The 15847-nt window shown below is 39.8% G+C and overlaps 1 protein-coding gene across 3 annotated transcripts in view; it reads left to right on the top strand.

Moving 5' to 3' along the window:
* Positions 1 to 214: 214 nt before the first annotated feature.
* Smpdl3a (sphingomyelin phosphodiesterase acid like 3A) overlaps positions 215 to 15847 on the top strand; it is an 18616-nt gene continuing 2983 nt past the window's right edge. Inside the window, exons 1-7 of one of the 3 annotated variants that reach the window (XM_029568128.1) lie at positions 338 to 465; positions 666 to 787; positions 5603 to 5816; positions 7722 to 7866; positions 10622 to 10718; positions 14448 to 14617; positions 14976 to 15156. In XM_029568128.1, coding sequence (XP_029423988.1) covers positions 5803 to 5816; positions 7722 to 7866; positions 10622 to 10718; positions 14448 to 14617; positions 14976 to 15156 — 607 coding nt within the window. In that variant the 5' untranslated portion in view covers positions 338 to 465; positions 666 to 787; positions 5603 to 5802. Of the gene's footprint in view, positions 466 to 665; positions 788 to 4209; positions 4231 to 5602; positions 5817 to 7721; positions 7867 to 10621; positions 10719 to 14447; positions 14618 to 14975; positions 15157 to 15847 lie in introns of those variants that run through there. The other 2 variants (XM_008842727.3, XM_029568129.1) reach the window with 2 other exon arrangements.

The raw sequence follows: 15847 nt of genomic DNA, 5'->3' as shown, positions 1-15847 counted from the left end.
GCCAGCCCAGGAACTAATCTCTAGAGCCACTCAGTTATTCCAAACATCTGGTCTTGTCCAAACCACACTACAGAGTTTTCCTCATCACCTCTGTTAAGGAGCCCTGTCCCATTAGGGCTCAAAGGATTCGGGGAAGATGATGTGCATGGAGTTGGCCCAAGAACGCCCTTCCTACTGACCTAAGAAATAAGGAGGTATATAAAAACTAGACAGCAACTGAAGGTCAGAAGAACCCTCTCGCTGGGACTCTTGTCTTTGCACGTGATCGCTGGGCGTCTACACCGGGGCGGCTCCGGCCTCCTCCCCACCCCCAGGGCCTGCCGGTCTCTGCAGAGCCGGAGAGTCCGAGCCTCCCGGGGCAGTGTCCCCGGCCCGCCATGGCACTCTGGCGCGCCTTGCTCTGCTGCCTGCTGGCCGCCTGGCCCGGCCGCCCGGGACTCGGGGTGCCGCTGGCTCCGACGGTGGGTGAGTGCACCGCGACCCTGCGGGAGGTGCAGAAAGGCCGCGCGAGGTGGCGGTAGTGCGTGGGCAGCAAGGTCAAGGGTAACAGGCTGGGGCGGGAGGGTGGGGGGTTCCTCGAGGTGGGGCGCCGCGCTGGGAGCCTGCCTGAGCAGCCAGTGCACTGCTTGTTTACACTCTTGTCTCGCTTGTTTTGCTCCGGGAAGGGGAAAGCTGAAGCTGATGTCCGGCGGGAACGGAAGCTGGGAGGGGCGCCTGCAGAGTGGCCCCGCACCTCGGGTGAACCTGTACTTTGCACACAGACTGTCCGTCTGTCCTGCGTGGTGAGGTCGGTGGCTTTCTCTCCACTGGCTCACCTCTCTGGCTTCTTGCCCCTTCTTTAGTTACCATAAGACTCCAGCTGGCCCTTTTTTCCCTCCTGGGTGGCCACTAAACTCGTGATGGGACCAGATCTGTTCACTGAGTACTGCTAGTTTTAAGTATTTCACGAAGTGTGGCCAAGGACCATCACCACCAGCAGCAGCTTGTTAGAATGCTAAGGTTAAGCCCCACTCTAGAACTACTATACCCAAACCTGTAAGGTAGGGGTCCGGAGCCAGTTTAACATACAATGTGATCAAGCTAAAGATGGAGACTCACACAACTGAATGTTTGGTGAGGTTGTAGATGCTTTTTGAGTTTCAGAAATCAACATGACCCTCACCTCTCTAGCCCTCTTTAAAAATAATTGCTCTTGTTGTTTTGATTTGGGGGAGATGGCCACCCTTGAGCCTCAGAGCAGTACTGAAACCCTCTCCTATGGTCTCTATCGCTCTTCTACATAGACTTAGGAATGTTCTGAAAGAAATCCCTTCTCTGCTTGAACGTGAAGTGCTCCTGACTCTGCTGTCAGGCAGTTGCAAGCAAGAACTGTAAATCTGGTTTGCCACCTCTGGCAAATGTCAGTCATAACAGAAATTGCCCCCAGAACTGTTTATGTCTACTGCTTTCTGCTTTTATTATATCTGGAATTGTGCTATTTTAATTATGTGACGGTTGAAGATTTTTAACCTAAAATGCCTCAGGCTTCTCCACCAGAAAATTCACCTTTTGGATTTAATTAGTTGATTGCTAGAGGCTTCCATGAAAACTTTCTGGAGTACTGTGGATCTTCATAACTCCCTGTTTATGTAGGAAAGGTCGCATCATGGGTAGGGAAGGTGACATGGATCATCACCCACTTCAGAGGATGTAGTTGGTTTTGAATTACATGCATTATTTTACGTTTTCTACTGATGTGAACTTAACTTTCCTCCCCGACCCCTCAGCCCCAGTATCTGTATTTCCTTAACAACTTCCTAGTCCTGCCTTTGCCTATTTCATAACTGTGTGTTTAAATTCCCAGCCCTGGTTTTTTACCATGCCAAGGCCAGGTGGCCAGAGGACAACTACCCCAGTGTTGTTCACCTGCGTTTGTCCCAGCTCTTTAGATTTAGTACGGGGGGCAGCTGCTGGTGTAATTAGAACATAGGCACTGACATTATCAACAGATAAACCAGCAACTGTTTAAACAACTATATGTCCAGACAGTTATGGTTCAATGGATTCGCTAGGAAAAATTATTAAACTTTCTTTGACCTAAGTTTTTTCTTAAAAACATTTGAGCATTTATCTAGATATGTGAACACATATATTTTGGGAAATCTTTGGAAAGATTGTCTGAAGAATAAGAAAGAACTTTGAACCAGAAAATCTGGATTTGAGTATATATGGACTGGACTATTCCACAGGCCAAGTTGATGGCCTTGCATACCCATATACACACACATACACACAAACACACACACACACATTTTATGTATGATTTCATTGCAGTTAGGAGGTAAGGCCTGCAGAGGTTCTCGGCTTTTATTTAAAGCCATTCTTTGGTGAATCTAATCTCTCCCTTGTTTGACTGTCTGGCACTGTAATGTGGTGGGAAGAATGCACTGGAGTCTGGAGAGACTGGTTCTAGTTCAGCGTTCATTGTCTGATCATGTGATCTGGAAGAAACCCTGAAATCTCTCTTGGCCTAAATGTTCTTATCAGTTATAAATTAAAGTATGTTTGTTGAGGGTGTACGTCTGCCAGACATATTCCAGATGCTGGAACTCTGTGAACCAAGTACTGAATCATGTCAAGAGGGATGTGCCCCTAATCTACTTCAGGATTCAAATTTAATTCAGTCATGATGTCATTTACCATAATCTTCACTATATCTTATGTGTGGATGTCATTATATTCTCATGGGAGGCAAGGGAGATGGTCTGTTTGACACAAGCACATGGGAGGCAGTGTTTACAGGGGTTAAGGCCAACACCATCTGAAGTGAGATCTCTGAATTCATGTCTTTGCCTTCCTGTGTTTGATACAAATGGCATGGACATCAGTTCTCTATCTGTCAAATGGAGAACAATACTGAGGCAATACACAAGAAGCTTATAAAACAGTACAAAACATATACTAAGTACTTGATAAAATTTAGTGATTATTTGCAAATAGGGAAATTTAATTTTACATTACAGGTTTTATAAAATAATCATAGTAAGGCTAATATGGAGCTTGCTCAGCCCCATGTGCCTTCTAAGGGCTTGACGTCTAGTACTAAAATTACTTAATATTTCAACAGACGCCATTATTAATCCCATTTTACAAGATCACACAGCTAAATTAATTACTAGGTATTAGAGTTTATGTTGGAAGTCAGGCTGTCTCGACTTGGCGTCCCCACTCACAATCACAGCATGCTTCTGTTTTATATGCTCTACAGATAATCTAAACACAGACATACATAAAAATGAGAGGCACTCTATGCCCCAAGGAAGGGCAGCCTGCCTGGTAATGCTAAGCTAGAGCATACCTTACAGTATATCTAAGCAGAGGTGAAGTTTTAGGGCATTTTCTGCTTTATGGAATAAAATTAAGTACTTTTGGCAAGTTTTCAAATAGTGATTAAATACTGAATAATGACATGAAGACTATTTTATGTCTACTTTCACCTGGATTCCATATATTTCACTTCTTCGATGCAAACCTGTGTTAAACAATTGTAAAACACTGGCAAGAAATTACCACCAAAATGGTGACTCATCTTTTCTACCTTAGCAAGTTCACTGCTGTCTGGATTTCATTTCTGTTGCTGTATTAAATACTCTGGCAAAAAAAGCAACTTGAGGAGAAAGGATTTATTTTTTTCGAATTCCAGGTTACAGCGTGTTATTGCTGGGAAGTCAAGGCAGGAACTTGAGGCAGCTTCACATCACATCCAAGAGAGAAGAGAGAATAAACACATGCATGCTTATTTATATTCCGCCCCCTCTTTACATTTACATAGTCCTGCATCCCCTGCCTAGGGAATGGTGCTACCTACTGTGGGCTGGGTCATCCCACATCAGTTAACATAAGACAGTCCCCTATAGACACACCCACAAGCCAAGTTGATGTCAATAATCCCTCATTTTGACTCTTTTCCCAGGTGAGTCTAGATTGTGTTAAATTAACAATTAAAACTAATCATTACAACTGTTTGCACTCTGTTTCTCCCATTAGGTTTTGTTGTTTTATTATATTTGCAAAGATAAAACTTTGCATTCTACTTGTTTTGTTATGTCTCTTTTGATGTTTCAGATGTAAATTAGTCAGAATCAGAGTGATTTCAATACTCTGTGTGTGTGTTGCCAGTTTATTTGGAAGGCCATTTTGAAGAGCAAAGTTAAGGAAAAATACACAGAATACACTCACCAAATAAATATGGTAATTAAATCAAAATAAGGGAACTGTGCTCTGTTTTACAATTCCCCAAATCAGTTCTGTTGTCCTAAAGGTTGCTATATTTTCAAAGAAGGGAGAAGTCATGACCACTAATGCTGAGCTCAAATCTAACTGTTAAAACAATTAATTAAGGGGCTGGAGAGATAGCACAGCACTTAAGAACACTGACTTTTCTTGCAGAAGACCTGGGTTTGAATCTCAGCACCTACATGGCAGTTAACAACTGTCCGTAACTCCAGTTCCAGGGGATCTGACAGTCTCTTCTGTCTTCCTTCAGCATTGCATGGCATGGGTGCACTTACCTACATGCAGGCAATACATGCGTACACATAAAATAAAAATAATAAAATATTTAAAAAACAATTAATTAAATATGAGAAGAGAGCAATATCATTGAATTTGTATGTAAATTATACATAAAGAATCTTGAGGGCCCTTCAAAGGCAGGATCAGTTAAACTGTGTGGATGAGTAAATTTCCTACCTGACCCAGCATTAGTTTCTCAACTCGAAACAAATCATGCTTGCAACTGGACAGTCTCTTTGAGAATTAAATGACACAGTGTATGCAAATTGCTTAATATCTGCCTGGCATATGATACATATTTCTTAAAGAAAGATACTACTGTTTGTTCTAACATTTCCTTCAAGGAAGTAATCCTTCTTAGTAAGATTTCCAAGTAGAATTGCCATCAAATAGATTCAGTTTTTCCCTGAGCCCAATAAGAATATTTAACTGCTTCCCATAATATTATTGTTTTGTATAAGTGTTTGTATGTGCTATGATTAGTTGGCTTTTAAGAATATCTGGGGGTTCCTATTTTGTTACATGGCTACTATTAAAGATTTATATTTTTTCCTTTAATGCTAAGAAACAAGACTGTATAAAACTGAGATAAACATTTCCTGATTCTGCACACTGCTTACTTGTGCAATCTTAGTAAAGCATGTGATATTTCTAAATCCATTTTTCTACAGGGGAAAGTACATAATTTCTTACATAATAAATTCTTCAATGCTATTAAGACACAGTCTGATATGATTATTGGCCTCGCAGAAGGATGTCACTAAACACTTCATTATGGAATCTCATCTTTGTTCTATCATGTTTATTAGGTAGTCATGCTAACTCCAAGTTCATTAGTTCTGACACATTAAGTCGTATGTTCCTACTGTTTCTTGAATCTTCATCTCCTAGGGAAGGGTTGCATTTAACTTCATGGTATAAAAACACAAATTGTGGAGGCTTTCTTCTGTTATAAGGAGGAAAATTTGCCTTTAGTCTCCCAGTAAATATTTGTGTGGTGATGCCAAAAGAGAAATAAATTTATTGATTTTTTTTTTCTAACCAACAGGACAGTTCTGGCATGTGACAGACTTACATTTAGACCCTACTTACCACATCACAGATGACCACACCAAGGTGTGTGCTTCATCCAAAGGTAAAAATGCCTCCAACCCTGGACCTTTTGGAGATATCCTGTGTGACTCGCCATATCAACTTATTTTGTCAGCACTTGATTTTATTAAGAATTCAGGACAGGAAGCATCTTTCATGATATGGACAGGGTAAGTGATTATATAAGCACACCTTTATTATTTAGTATCGGCCTACAGTACATTAATCTTCATTAGTGTGCTAAATTTCATAAAGTTGCTTCTTAAGAATTATTTGGGGGGGCTAGAGAAATGGCTCAGTGGTTAAATTCTCTTGCAGAGGACCCAGGTTCAGTTCTCAGCACCTACATGGTGGCTGACAACTGTCTATAACTCCAGTTCCAGGGAATCTGACACCATCTTCTGACCTCCATGAGTACTGGATGACATGGACACTTAAATGCATGCATATAATACACTCATACACATAAATTAAAAATAATTAAATATTTTTAAAAAAATTATTTGGGCTAAAACTTTGTAAGTCCTATGCTCCGGGTGATGGTCCCACACCTATCATTATAAGGACAGCACAATTTGGAATCAGTGAGTTAGAATGTTTTTTAAAAAAGGACAGGCAATTGGGAGAAAGTGGGAGGTGGGGAATAATCTAGGAGAAGTTTGGGGGAGGGCTAGGGAGTGAATATGATCAAAATGCATTGTATGCTTTTATGAACCTCTTAAAGAATTGATAAAAAAACATTACATTGTATAAAACATACTAGGCTGAAATCGTCAGCATTATTAATAAAAACAATTTTAGAACTTCTATGGGTCTTGCTGTAATATAGACTTTAGAAACATGACATTGGTAATTAAGAGATAGCTTTATAAATAACATACTTCACCAATATTTTGAGTATTTGTTAGTATGCTAATAATTCTTAATTAAATAACTAGGGCTAAAAGCCAACTATGGGGGCTAACCTCTGTTGACAATCTTGTGAGTCACCATTTTCTGGTGGGCATTCTAACTGACTAGTTCCGTCCATCCTATCACCATGGCCAGGACTCTGATTCTAGTACCTGGAATATAATTATTGCTAATCCTTTTAGGTTATCTACTTTGTACTGGGTACTGTTTAAGTTAATGTCTACCCTGCAACTTATTTATTATAGTAGGGATCATATTATTTCCATTTCACAGATTAGGAAATGAAGATACCAAGGATCTAAATAACTTGCCCAAGTCAGAATAGCTAGTTGTTGACAAAACTGCTGTTTGAATCTGGATTTGGGCCCTGAAATCTGTGCTTTGCTAATCCTGTAATGCTTCTTTTAAGTCTTTATCAAAGTAGTGAAACAAGCTGCAATTTCCTGTTTATTTCTTGTGTTATATTTCATTTTCTTTTTTGTAGAAGTGTCTGTAGATGACAGGTAGATAAAGAGTAATTTGTTGCACACCTGCCCTCTTATTTTCAGATGTGGGGTCTTGCTATGTGCCCAAGCTGATCATGAACTCCTGGGCTCAAACCAATAGTAGGGATCATATTATTTCCATTTCACAGATTAGGAAATGAAGATACCAAGGATCTAAATAACTTGCCCAAGTCAGAATAGCTAGTTGTTGACAAAACTGCTGTTTGAATCTGGATTTGGGCCCTGAAATCTGTGCTTTGCTAATCCTGTAATGCTTCTTTTAAGTCTTTATCAAAGTAGTGAAACAAGCTGCAATTTCCTGTTTATTTCTTGTGTTATATTTCATTTTCTTTTTTGTAGAAGTGTCTGTAGATGACAGGTAGATAAAGAGTAATTTGTTGCACACCTGCCCTCTTATTTTCAGATGTGGGGTCTTGCTATGTGCCCAAGCTGATCATGAACTCCTGGGCTCAAACCATCTCCTGCCTCAGGCCACTGAGTGACTGGGATTTCGAGGATGCCATGCCATCACTCTTGGCTGTTCATTGACTCTTCAATTGTAATTTGCTACTTTTAAGTAGAAATCAGTAATTATTGGTACAGTGAGGTATCATGCATAAATCTAATGACTCTTTACACAAACAGACTTTGTTCTTCACAATTCTGTCATCTTATCAGGGATAGCCCACCTCATGTTCCAGTAGCTGAACTCTCGACAGACATGGTTATAAAAGTGATCACTAACATGACAACAACCGTCCAGAACCTCTTTCCACACCTGCAGGTCTTCCCTGCACTGGGCAATCATGACTACTGGCCACAGGTAAAATTAACCTCAACTTCCAGAAGTGCTTGGAGGATTTTCTTTCATTAGTAGTGTCACAATTATGACAGTAACTAGTCAGTGGTAGGGTGTGAGAATGGGTTTTGAGGAAGGAGCGTGCATTCCTACTGATAACCATCAAGGAACGTTTTGGTTGGTTTCAAAGGATTTTTAAAAAGAATTCATAAAACATTGTGCCAATAAATACATTTTTAGAGGCAGATTTGCCTACTTTGTAGATTATTAAATCTTATTTTCTTTTACAAGCTTCTTCAATTTATCCTGTCCTTTGAATAAGTTTTCTTATTTATTTGTTATTTCTATGATAGGTTTAGCAAACAAGATTAATGCTGACACGTGTGTACATTTTCCAGAACCTGTTATACATACAAAGATTAGCACATTCGGGCTTAAGACAGATTGTTATTAACAGCAAACCATAACTTCCAAAGGTGGAGGTCCATGCTCCAATTCACAATCCCATCTTCTGGGTCTAGAAACTGTGGAGTAGAGTCATTTTTCATTAGGACTTAATGTTCTATCCTGTCCTGATTCTAAAACCTTGCTTAACCTTGGGTAACTCACATGCCCTCATCCTCAAGTCACTTATTACAAACAGGAGTGATAATATTTATGTTGCAAGTTTTTACTAGAATTAGTGGTAGTTATGAGAAGAGCACAGCATGTCCTCCAGAACCTCATAAGCCCCTAGTAAATGAAGTGGTGAATAGGAGATACTGGCCCATAATGAGTTCTTTTTGGATTGCTTTGAGGTTTTGCTTAATTTTGTTCTCATTTTTGTCTTCTTTCTGCCAAGTTAAATCTCACAGTAATTCAAAGGCATAAATACTAACTTCTCTAACTTGGTCTATTTATAGCTGAGTTGAGCTGCACATATGTAATTAGAACTTTTATCTTTGTAACTTCTGGGTTTTATTTTATTGATGGGAATTGAATCCAGGATCTCGGATGTGCTGAGCATGTGCTCAACCACTGAGCTTGACCTCCAGTCCTTACCTTGTGACTTTTATATCTATTTTTTTTCCTGTTATTCAAGTACTATCTTTTCATCTTACCGTTTTAGGTATATCAAATGTGACATGACATGTCCCAAACAAATTCCCCTAAAAACTGCTATTTAGGATCTAATTCTGGATCATTTTAGGAAGAAATTTGATAAGTATGATTTCCCCCATTAAAAGCCTGTAAACCTGCACCACAGTTCTTTAACCAAACATTCAGAGATACACATCCCACCTGGTACATTAGAAGTAGGACTTAGTGCGGGTAGCCCATTGCTATTCAATTTCCTGTTGCTACCCAACTAGCAGTGTGGATCAGGATCTTTATTTCCTCCTACATTGGTGAGACTTTTGCCTCCAAATTCATGGATGGGTCACTCATCCGATTAGACCTCATTTATCAGCAGCAGTCCAGATTACAGCCCAGAAGGATTGTGAAGGTAGCTTGGTATAGAAGACAACTGATTATCAAAGTAGGTGGGAGGAAATAGGAGTTTCTGGGACTGACAGCTTTTTAGATAAACCACCTCATTTATCAGGTACTTGTATTTTCTATAGTTAAAAATAGGAAAATCTAGAGTGGTTTTTTAAAAGTATATATAACAAAGCACTTTATGACAATATGTTTGTGCTTGTTTGGTTTTTGGTTTTTGAGACAGAATTTCCCTGTAGCCTCAGATGACCTGGAGCTCGCTATATAGACCATGTTGGCTTCAATCTCAGTGATCCTCCTATTTCTCCCTCCTGAGTGCTGGGATTAAAGGTATGGGCTACCATGCCTGGCCTGATAATATGTAAAAAGGCACTTTAGGATAAATTTATATGTTTTTTTTTTTAAAGATTTTAAATTTTATTTTAAATTATGTGTCTATCTCTGTGTGTCTGTTTGTGGGTATGTGCACATAATTCCCCAAGGTGCCCAAGGAGGCCTGAGGCATCAGAGTCTCTGAAACTGGAATAGAGGTGGTTGTAAGCTACCCAGCATGGTTACTGGGAACTTAACTCAGGTCCTCTAGAAGAAAGGTATGTAGTCTTAACTGCTGAGACATTTCCCTAGGCCCCAAATATTTATATATTTTATTTATAAAATTAAAACATGTTGATATAGTATAGTCTGTCATAAATAGGCTAATGCCCGTGAAAAGCATGTGATTGTAAATCTGAATCTTCAAGAAACTGTGAAGCTTCATAATAGTTTTAGTGCTTTAAAGGACTTTGGTTGTTCAATTTTTTTTTCTCATTTTCTCAGCATCCCATACCAGCCTGCTTGTTCTGGCTCAAAACTGCCTTCTTCCTCAGGAGCTCAGTCTTTATCTCATCCTCTATCTGAGCCCTACCCAGACCCTATACAGGAGCTTCTCTCTGAATATGGCACATATTTCATGCCTCTTTGTTTGTCTCTGGGCCATATATTTTGCTTTCATTCCCTTTCTTGTCAACTTGATGAAATTGTTATTCAGCTCCCAGTTTAAATGCTGCCTTCACTCACTGCTGACTTGATGTTCCTGTTGTGTGCTCCAAGTGCCTCTGTGGTAAGCACTGGGCATGTGGCTTATGGTTAGTTGATCACATTTGGTTTACCTCTTGCCAGTTAGGTTATACATTCCTTAAAGGCCAAATTTACCTTTGTGCCTATAGATGCCTAACAAGTAGTTAACACTCAAGCAATGCATACGTTATTTAGTTTAAATGTCTTTGAAGTTTGAATGGTGGATTATCTTGTTTGTGGCCAGGACCAGCTGCCAATAGCAACCAGTAAGGTCTACAGTGCTGTAGCTGACCTCTGGAAACCATGGCTAGATGAAGAAGCCATTAGGACTTTAAGGAAAGGTAAGTGAAAGACATGGTTTGCCTCTTTTTTCATTTCTTACTTGTTTAGGCTTAAATCTTTCATGTTTGCTCAGATCTGCCCATCTTGGAGCACCTCTGTACACTTTTCATGTGTGACCTTAGAACACATATGAGCTTGTTTATCTTGTAAGGGAGCTCTTTGCTTTCCTGTCCCATCCTCATCTAAGATGTTTCACACAAAGCAAAGACTGAACTTTGAATGTGAATATAAATAAAAGTGTATGATTTTAATTGGAAAATGGATTGAGACGAAAGCATGGATACTTTTAACCAAGCAAGCACAATGTTATGAAATGAACAGCCAGTAAAGTGAGAGTGACTAAGCTTTTCATATGGACCTTGAGATGTTTACAAAAGTAATGTAAAAATGCATGGTAAGGCCGCTCCTGGGTGTAGTCGTGCCTCTCCACTCTCATGAGGGGGTGATGTGTGAAGCTGTGATAGAGACCACAGAAGTTCGAGATGCCAGGAATGCGGAACATCTTCCAAGGGAAGATTCAGAAAGCAAGCAGAGCTAGCCCAGGAGAGTGGCCACATGGTATGCAGCCAAGAAAGGCCATAGGGCTGCCCAATTCTTTGGTGCTCACATCCCACCACTGGGTGCACTAGATGGCAGACATAGAGCTACAAGGTCTAATGTTTGTTCTGCAGGGTTTCTTTCTTTCTTTGGTCTGGTCCTTCCTTGTTATTTTCCTATTCCTCTCCTTTGAAATGGGAATATCTGTTTAGACAACTTTTTTTTTTATTATGGTAAAATACCTGAGATAAAAAAACATAAGGGAGGAAGATTTATTTGGGTTCCTTTTGTCAAAGGTCCATGGTCCATTGTTCCATGGTCTTCTGATCCTGTTATTTTCAGGCCCCTGTTGAGAGGCAGAGGCATCATGACAGATGAGTATGGTGGAGAACAGGTGCAGACAGGGAGGGAGGAGAGGGTGAGGGGAGAGACAGGGAGAGGAGAGGCAAGAGGTGAGGTACAAGATATTCCTCCTGTGTTCTGCTTCCTCTGAGTACTGTCTACCTCCAAATAATTTATTTAGCTCTGAAATCATCAATGGATTAATTCTTCTGCACCTTCATGATTCATTAACCTCTCAATGTCTTTGGGGACATTTCAAATCTAAACTACAACAGAATATTTACCTTGTGCTCTTGTATGTTGTAAGTGTGTAATTTGTTTCTAGTTTTTACAGGGACTCACAGAGAAGAATTTACCCTGAGCCTTAGAGGTGACTTGACCTTTATTTTTGAGAAATGCTGGGACTGTTGAGAGTCACAGCTGGTGATTCTTGGAGAAACACTGAATGCATTGTGAATTATGAAACGACATGAGCCTTTAGGGACCAGGGGTGGAATGTTATCAGTGTGAAATATGCCTGTAAAGGCCCAGGTGTTAAAGGCTTGGTCCCTGGTGGGTGGTGCTATTGAATGATTGCGTCATCAGAGCACTAATCTCACCAACAAATTGATCTACTCATGAGTCCATAGCTGAGTGGGCTGTTAGGAGGTAGAGCCTATTTGGAGGAAGTTGGTCACCTAAGGCCCACCTTTGAAGAGTGTTTCTTTCCCCTGACCTTGCCCCCCAAATCTTTGTTTTCTGGTTGCATGAGATAAGCAGCCTTTCTGCCCTGTCCTGTTGCCATGATTTATTACCTCACCGCAGGCCCAGAAACATGGAGCTAAGTGACCATGGACTACACACTGAAACCATGAGCCAAAATAAATCCTTCCTTCTTGAAGGTGATGTTCTTAGTATTTTGTCATGAGAGAAAACTACATGAGACCCTTCAGAGACTCTCAGCTATCAACACATATGCCTCTGACATTTTCCAAGATTAACCAGGAGGCTCTTCATTAAACTAAGACTTTGGTGCTTTTAATGTTTTGAAAAAAATAATAATGGCTATACTTCCCTCAGTTCAAAGTTTTTCTTTTCTATTTTCCTTAAATTTGGGACTTTTGCTGCTATTTTGTTTTGGTTTTGATGACACTCAGTAAATCACAGTATATATGAATTCAGGACTCACTATCTTCGAATTAGGTCATGATCCTGATTAATCCAGGTATAGGTAATTAATATTGATAACCATATCTAGTTGTAAGCCCCCAAATGGAGGACTCGTACATACTGAAGGAAGAGCCACAAAGAATGATCACGATTCCTAATGAGCAGAGGAGGTACACACACTTTTAATCTCAGCACTTTGAAAGCCCAGGAAATAGGATTGTGAGTTTGGAGACCAATGATGTTCACCCAATTTCTAGTTAAATACTTGAATCACAAAAGACTTTCCTTGAAGGTTTTGATTTGGAGCAGAAATGCTCAGTGTGATGACCTCATACATTGTAATTTTGGAGCCTCTAATAAGAGCTGTTTCCATCTTCTACTAGAGTATCTGTGACAGCTTTCAAGAAATAGCTTTATTAGGCTGTGGAGGTAGATCAGTCAGTAAAATGCTTGCTGTGCAAGCACGAGGATGATCCTGAGTTCTCTTCTGGGGATACTCGTCAAAAAGCCAGGCATGGACTTGTAATCCCAGCCCTGGGGAAGAAGAGACAGGTGGATCCCTGGAGTAGCTGGGCAGCTAGCCAAGCCTGGTTGATGAAGTTCAGGCCAATGAGAGTCCCTGTCTCACTAAACAAGATATTTGACACCCATGGAACGACACTGGGTGTTGCCTTCTGGCCTCTACATGCTCACACTCACATGTGCATGAATACTTATATACACAAGAGTACCCACGTACACAGGAACCCCTACGCATAAATACATATACACTAACCTTACTGCTACCATGGGAAAAATCATAAGATGATGTAATTGCAGGGGTGAAGAAAGGCAGTTAAAGAAGCTGTGATTGCTCATGATTGAAAACTAAGGAAATAGATGCCTAGTTGAGTGGGTGAAGGAAAGAAAGCAGGCTCTGGCATACGGTGGCACTTTGAAAATTCCAGGATGGTGTCAGTAACCACTGACTGGGGATGTGAGTGGGATCATGCCTTTAAGCTTCTCCACTGATATTCTGGCAGTGCTGCTAAATCTGAAGGGTTCTTTTCCTGTGTCTCTCACAGGATCCTTGTACACTCCCATTCTTTAGATTTTGCATTTTTCAGTATCTCTCATCTTAATTCCCATCATAATAGAGGATAATGTACAAATTGCCATATTTAAAAACTCAGCCTCATTGCCCACTGCACAAACTTTTAATTATATTTTTATTTTTGAAATATTTTATTTATTATTTTTATTTTATGTGTATGAGTGTAATGCCTCCATGTATGTAAGTGTACCCATGTTGTACAATGCCCAGAAGAAGTGAGAAGAGGGTGACAGATTCCCTGGAACTGGAGCTATGAAAGATTGTTAGCTGCCATCTGGGTACTGGGAACCGAATCAGGGTCCTCTGCAAGAGCAGACAGTGCTATTAACCACTGAGCCATCTCTCCAGTCCCTTATGTATCTTTTTATCTATGATTATGTTCATATTTCAGATATTGGATGCAAACTGCTCTTACCTTAATATACAAATTGACCGTGGTCCATTTTGCCTTTCAGTTTATATTAAATGAGATTCTTATCTAAATGGTAAGAAATAAACCCAAGCTGCCTGACCTCATTGTAAACCTTAAGAATTTGCTTTCATGATGTCTCCATATTTGTGTGTCTGTGCTCCTAAAGTATGTTTTAAATTTGTTTTGTTTTTGTAGGTGGCTTTTATTCACAGAATGTGACAAGCAATCCAAACTTGAGGATCATTAGTCTAAACACGAACTTGTACTATGGCCCCAATGTCATGACCCTGAACATGACTGACCCGGCAAATCAGTTCGAATGGCTGGAAAATACACTGAACACCTCTCAGCAAAATAATGAGAAAGTAGGTCTCATAGACCAAGCTGGGAAGGGAAAAACAGGAGGCTAATTTCGTTTATTTATTGAACTTGAGGCAGAATCAAGAATTAATAAAAGTATTAAAATTTCAAGACTTGAAAAACTGTGACTAAGGGCACTTTCCTTATGTCAGCAACAGTGTAGTATAAGGGACACACAGGCTAGTGCAGTGCCTTAATAACATCCAGCTCTTTTCCTTTTTTCAGAAGTAGGAGAGATGCTATATTTTGCTTTTTAAATTTCAATTAATGTCTGTTCAGTCTTGAGTATCCAAACATCATCTAGTTATAATAAATGTGCAAACAAGCCCTCGTGTCCCTTGTGTCTTATGTTTCCTTTTCCAGGTCTACATCATCGCTCATATTCCAGTGGGATATCTTCCGTTTGCTAGTGGCGTCCCAGCAATGAGGCAATACTACAATGATAAACTGGTGGATATCTTCGGAAGATACAGCTCCATCATTGCAGGACAGTTCTATGGACACACTCACAGAGACAGTCTTATGGTTCTTTCAGATAGAAAAGGTAGCTGACACTCTGTGCACATCTCTTCATCCACTATGCTGGAGCCCAGCAGAGACCTAGCCTTATTTACAGACTCAGGAAGTTTAAGGCTTTGTTTGCAAACAAAGGCACATGCTTTTCCTGATTCCTCTCAAATGGCTGCATGTTGAGTGTTCAGGGCCTGTTGCCATTTGCTTGGCATCCACACAAAAGTCTCTGAAACCTTCAGCTCACTCTAAGTTTCTATTGGTTACTTTAATTTAGAAAAACAATTGTATTTGTTACTTTTCTGCTACATTCAAGTTTCTTTTTATATGACTTGTTTTATTTCTCAGAATTTAAAATGCAGATCAGAATTTACACAGTGCTAAAATATATAGTAAGTTAATTTTTAATTTGCCATTGTCACCTACTCAGCAGTAAACAGAAAGAAAACCGTGGGAAGCTGTAGCAAAAAACTCTAAGAGCTCTGATCCTCAAGCCGATAAGAAGAGAACACATTTCATTCTCTGCAGTAGTTTGAGAATAGTTTTGAAATATGTCTCTCATCCAGAACCAATTTTTCTATAGCAGTGACTAAAAGCATTTGAGTTTTAAAAAGCATTTAAATTTTAAGTCATAAAAAATGCATTCTTAGACCGAAATAAAATATGTTGACCCTTTTAATCAAAGTATTACATAGTTGTTGGAATATTGCTTTAGGTAAGGTACA

The sequence above is a fragment of the Nannospalax galili genome, unplaced genomic scaffold (genome assembly GCF_000622305.1).
Source record: "Nannospalax galili isolate Female #2095 unplaced genomic scaffold, S.galili_v1.0 scaffold1340, whole genome shotgun sequence".
NCBI classification, from domain to species: Eukaryota; Metazoa; Chordata; class Mammalia; order Rodentia; family Spalacidae; genus Nannospalax; species Nannospalax galili.
Note: the sequence above shows the minus strand (reverse complement) of the source record. Positions and strands in the feature narration are given on the sequence as shown.